The sequence below is a fragment of the Canis lupus genome, chromosome 21 (assembly GCF_011100685.1).
Source record: "Canis lupus familiaris isolate Mischka breed German Shepherd chromosome 21, alternate assembly UU_Cfam_GSD_1.0, whole genome shotgun sequence".
NCBI classification, from domain to species: domain Eukaryota; kingdom Metazoa; phylum Chordata; class Mammalia; order Carnivora; family Canidae; genus Canis; species Canis lupus.
In genome coordinates this window covers 43,205,489-43,211,488 of record NC_049242.1, presented here as the reverse complement: position 1 = coordinate 43,211,488, position 6,000 = coordinate 43,205,489, and the positions used below count along the sequence as shown (strand labels likewise).

At 33.6% G+C, this 6,000-nt stretch overlaps 1 protein-coding gene across 3 annotated transcripts in view; it reads right to left on the bottom strand.

The window, feature by feature from the left end:
* Window positions 1-454: 454 nt before the first annotated feature.
* Window positions 455-6,000, bottom strand: part of PRMT3 (protein arginine methyltransferase 3) — a 123,955-nt gene continuing 118,409 nt past the window's right edge. For all 3 annotated transcript variants that reach the window (XM_038569256.1, XM_038569257.1, XM_038569258.1), the window contains one exon: window positions 455-2,732. In XM_038569256.1, the coding sequence (XP_038425184.1) occupies window positions 2,623-2,732 (110 nt within the window). In that variant the 3' untranslated portion in view covers window positions 455-2,622. The remainder of the gene's footprint in view (window positions 2,733-6,000) is intronic.

Below are 6,000 nucleotides of genomic sequence, written 5' to 3'. Positions count from 1 at the left end.
CTTAGCAGTACTATAAGCACACTTGCTCCACTTGAGAGCTGATTGATGGTATTACTATGAGCTGATTTCTAGTCGGTAACTTCACAGAATACAGTTTAGATATTCCACTTTAAAAAGAGAGAAGGGTAGAATAATGAAAAACACAGGTGGACCACATTGGTTAGTCTAGATTAAGTGGTAAGAAAGCAAATAACTCTGTAGGACCAGAATTACTTGCCCTCCCTCTCAAACAGGGATTATTTCAAAGTGAAATGACAGCTCCCTCATTTATTTCACAGTGTTCTAGCAGCTGAGGTTCCTTGTTGGACCACTTTGTCCCACGCGGTATCCCCTCAAGAGTTGTTGAAACACTCCTTCAAAAATGCTCTGTTTGGAAAATACTGTTCTAGTGAATAGAGAGGACTGTTTGGATAAATCCCACACATTACAAAAGAACAATTATCACAAAGAAAAATAGGAGGAAAAATGTATTCTTTTAATGGAAATGAAATAAAATCCTTGGAACAGAGTAGTTTGCTCTCCATATATGTGTATATGCCACAGCATGAAAGGATAGTGTATTTATCATTGTCAAGGGCTAGGAAGTTTTTAATTATTTGTAGCAGTTTAACAGCTGAAATTCTAATTGAAGAGCTAACATTTGGACTCTCCTATTCTCATAAAATGTTTAGGCACACACATTAGGATGTTTTAGCCTAGGAAGGCAAATGGAAAAGAACAGAGATCTACCAACTATAGTTGGGTTATTTATAACCAGGAGAAAATCAAAGGAGCCATTGGGTGAAAATCCTATACAAATCAAACAAGAGTTTTCAAAAATATCAGTTTGGGAAATACTTTTTTAAATAGTAAAAAATATTTGGTATGCACTTACATGAAATAAAAACAAAACAAAATAGATGGTTTTTGGTTACTTTAAATAGTCATGAAATCTTTTTATGGAAATCTTCCTTATTCTTATCGCCTTACCATACTCGAATTTGTACATGAAATCATTCCAGACAAAATTTAAAGTACTTTGAGGTATATTATCAGCACCACACATTTCTAGTAATATTCTAAATTCAAATACAAGCTGGTTGGTTTTAACTCCGTGAAAACAAATCATGCTTATAGAAGAAGACTTAAGAGACTATGGTCTAAAACACATCATTTGAAGGGGTTAATTTTCCCATTGCTACAAGTCCAGTTCTGTAAGACCAAAAGACAATTTTTGAATAGTTTTTGCTATATTAATTTCCTTGAAATCTCCCCACACATTCATGTACTTAAGGGTAGTATTTGATGAGGGAACAATTCCCAAAAAATCTAATGTAGATACCACATATTCCATGAAAGGGATCCTTGACTGCATGATGACGATACCATCACCTTACTAAGTGTCTTCTAGGTGTCTGGCACCGGTTGAAGTAGTTGAAATGTATTAACTCATAAACTGGCACATTCATAGAGGGAGAGAGAGGTTAAGGAACAGGACTAAGGCCAGACAGCAAGTATGAGCTGTCACCAGAGCCTGCACCTAGAAACGGACTCCAGAGCTTGTACTGCTCAACACTATGCTATGTATGTCTTGTGTATGTCTTATTTTGAAAAAGAACTAGCTGTTGAACTGAAAACTATATGACCCAGCTGTCCTTAAATCCTTATTTTCTTAAAGATGATTCCTTTAAGACTTGTTTTAAATGCTTCTGATTTTATAAAAGACTTTATATGTTAAAAATACCATTTTATAATGCTAATGGTTGTACACATTTTATTGAATATTTTCTATTCTGCATTTCAAATTGAGTCAACAACTATAAATAACACAACTATAAGTATATTATCAGTTACATGTTTAACTCTGCACATAAATTTGGTGTGAAAAAGATGTCATATTAGTAAATAAGTACTTATTTTTCCCTTTAAAAACTTGTATGAAACCTAGGATAAATGTATTGAAGTTAGATTTCCTGGATAGTACTAGAAAACTATATAGCAAAAGAATATTCGCAAAGAGGAAAGAAGCTACAAAATGAAACATTCAGAACTAGAGCATGATCAACTAAGCTGTCTTTCAAATATTATTTGTGTGATGCTCTTTTCCATATTTTAGTCTCTCCCACTTGCTCTTTAATTATATTGATATTCTAGCAAATAATACAATGAAAAACTACTCTTCAGGGTAGAAATCTGCAATAAAATGTATAATAGCTTGTGTATAGTTACTAATTGAATAAAACATCCAAGTAACTGATCAGTTACTGGTGTTTAAAATTTATAGTAAGAAACATTAAAAATAACAGAAGACTATCTCTGTTTCATATTTAGGCCTATTTAAATGGTTTCCAATATAGCTAACCTCAATGTAGGGGTTACATTTAGTAAAATCTTGCTGACTAGACTTCGAAGACTGATTATGTAGGTGGTCCACTAGGATCAGTTGGTTCCCTTTCTAAACTGAATTTTATCAGATTCCTACCATGTGTCTCTGAGGAGGCACATTAGAGGAGGCTCCTATTGAGGAGGCTCATTCGAAGGATCCAGCATCCATATGTTCACCAAAAAACTCTCTTTCCACCCCCTATCCATATCCCACCCTCACAGTAAGAACCGAAAGTTAGTTGTGCTTTTGTAGCTTTTTCACTGGAGACCGTAAGTTTGAGTTGAATTATTCAATGTGAGAGTCACAATGAGAGAACGTGGATCTTTCTTATTCTTGTGGACTGTGATCTTTCCTTTCAAGGCTTCACCTATAGAAGAAAGGCAAAAGATGTGTTTAAAAACTCAAGGAATATAGTCTAGCAGAAATGTAATAATGTACCCTTAATATTTTTCTTTTTTTGATGTGAGATGTTTCACTAACTCAAAAAAATTAATAGGATTAATTTTTAGGGCAATTTTATGTCATTTTTGAACAAAGTAGATTAAAAAATGAACAATTTTAACTTATAATTGAATATTTAAAGCAAAAATAACAATGTATTGGAGAACAATACATGTACAACACCATGTGGGGAAGTGAAATTTTTTATTATAACAATAGCTCAAAGAAACAGAGGGGGTAAATGGAAGTAAATTACTGAAAGAGTCTTAAAAGTATAAATGAAATGGTATACTATTGTTTAATGGTAATCTGTGGCAAAGCTAAAAATACATGCTGGAACTCTAGAGCAACAGTTATAAAAACAAATCCAACACATGTAGTTAATTAGCCAAGGGTGGAGATATATCAATCCAAAAAAAAAAAAAAAAAAAAAAAAAAGGTAAGAGGAGGAATAAATGATAGACGGGATACAGCAAAAACAAAACAGCAAATGATAGAATTAAATTTAGTATCACGATAATAACATTAACTGTAATATGTTTAATATTCTTTGAATATAAAGACAGGGCCAAAGTAAAAGGAAGGAGAAATATTCTATATAATGTAATTTTGTACTAATAATAGAGAGTCTGAAATGGCAGTATTAATTTCAGGCAAAGGTCAGTTCAGGAAAAAAATATATAATCAGAGGTAAAGAGACACATTCCAAAATGACCATTCAATTAGTAAAGAGACATAATGACTTTTATGTATGTATGACTGTGTGATTACAGAGTTTCAAAACGCATGATGCAAATCTGAGAGAACCATAGGAAGTCACAGACAATCTGCAATTACCACTGGAAATTTCACCTAACAACTACATACAAAACCAGAAAGAATATGGAAGACTTAACACACTATTAACCAATTGGACCTGGTTGACATCTACAGAACCAAGACAGATTACATCTACATATGCTGGGTCATAAAACAAATTTTAATATATTTATTTATTTTTAAAAATTTATTTAGTTAAGGTGGTTTTTTTTTTTAAAGATTTTATTTATTTATTCATGATAGACAGAGAGAGAGAGAGAGAGAGAGAGAGAGAGGCAGAGACACAGGCAGAGGGAGAAGCAGGCTCCATGCCGGGAGCCCGATGCGGGACTTGATCCCGGGACTCCAGGATCGCGCCCTGGGCCAAAAAGGCAGGCGCTAAACCACTGAGCCACCCAGGGATCCCCCAATTTTAATATATTTAAACATTAAGAAATCATATAGATTATGTTCTCTGACCAAAACTGAATAAAATTAAAAGTTAAAGATACTTGAATAATCCCCATTTAGGAATTAAACAAAGACTTCTAAATTATTCCATAAATCAAAATAAAAATCACAAAGTTAGGCAGCATTTTGATCTGAATAATAATGAATCACGACATATAAAAATATGTGGCCTATAATTCAAACAGTGCTTAGAGGAAAAGTTTATAACTTTAAATGCTTACATTAGAAAACAAAGAAAACAGGCACAGAGGTCTTAACTGGTGAAGTCTATCAAATGTTTAAGGAAAAATAATACCAAATATAAATTCTTAAAAAAATAAAGGAAGGAATACTCCCCAACACATCTTTTCTGGACAGCACTACCCTGATACCAAAACAAGATAAATTCATTAAAAGAAAACTGCAGATGAATATCCCTCATAAACAAAGATTCAAAAATCCTTTGACTAAAGGGAAAAAAATATTACCGTCTCATAAAATACAGAAAAAACATCTGACAAAATTAATTTATAGCAACTTTCAGCAAGCTAGCAATAGAAGGAATCTTCTTCAAGCTGATAAAGGGAATCTATGAGAGACTCTAGATTACAGTCTTCAAAAAGAAAGAAAAATGATTTATTTATTTATTTTAGAGAGAAAGAGAGCGAGCGAGCATGTGGGAGGAAGGGCAAAGGGAGGGGGAGAAAGAGAATCTCCAGCAGACTCCCCACTGGGCTTGATTCCAGGATCCTGAGATCATAACCTGAGCCAAAACCAAGAGACTGCTGCTTAAACGACTGAGCCACCCAGCACCCCACAGATAACATTCTTAATGTTACAAGATTGAATGTGTTCTTCCTAAGATTGGGACTGAGGGAAGGATGATCATTCTGACCAACTCTAATTCATATTCCACCAGATGTACTAGTCAGGCATGAATGTGTGGGGAAGGAAGAAAAAAGGATATAGCTTGGGGGGAAGGGGCAGGTAAAAAGAAGCAAAACAGTCTTTATTTGCAGACCACATGGTCTTACACACAGAAAATTCTAATATGCAAAAAAAGCAACCAGAACTGTAGGACGGTTTGCAATCTTAGGATCTAAAGTTAATATAAAAATTTCATTTCTATATACTAGCAATATGGAATTAGAAATTGAAATAAAAGCCCACGAGCTTTTACAACAGCATCAAAAAAAGCATGTAACATTTGAGATACATGTAACATATGTATAATATTTAGTCACATAAAACTACAAAACAGTGCTAAAGATAATCAAAGTGCAGTAGACCCCTGAATGACACAGACTTGAACTGCATGGGTCCACTTACACGTGGATTTTTTACATGTACTACTGTAAATGCATTTTCTCTTATGTTTTTAACATTTTCTCTAGCTTGCTTTATTGTAAGAATACACTATATAATAGATATATATACAAAATAAGTATTAACCAACTGCTTGTGGGAGGTTTTGGTCAACAGGAGGCTATCAGTAGTTCAGACTTTGGGGAGTCCGAAATTACATGTAGATTTTTGACTGTGTGGGAGGTTGGCCATGTTGTTCAATGGTCAACTGTAAATGGGGAGATACATTCTGCTTGTGGATGAAAGGCACAAACAATACTGTTAAGATGAAAGTTCTCCCCAAGGTAATCTACAGATTCAAAACAGTTCCAATCAAAATCTTAGCAAGCTTTTTTTTTTTGCAGAAATTAACAATTTGATTTTAAAATTTATATGGAAATTTAATTCATCTAGAATAATGAAAACAATTTTGAAAAAGAACAAAGTCTGAGGACTTATATCACCTTATAAAGACAGTGTCTAACTGGCATAAGGACAGATACACGGATCAATGGAACAAACAGGTCAGAAATAGACCTATACATATATGGTCAATTAGTTTTTGACTAAGGAGCCAAATAATTAAATTGGAAAAGGATAGA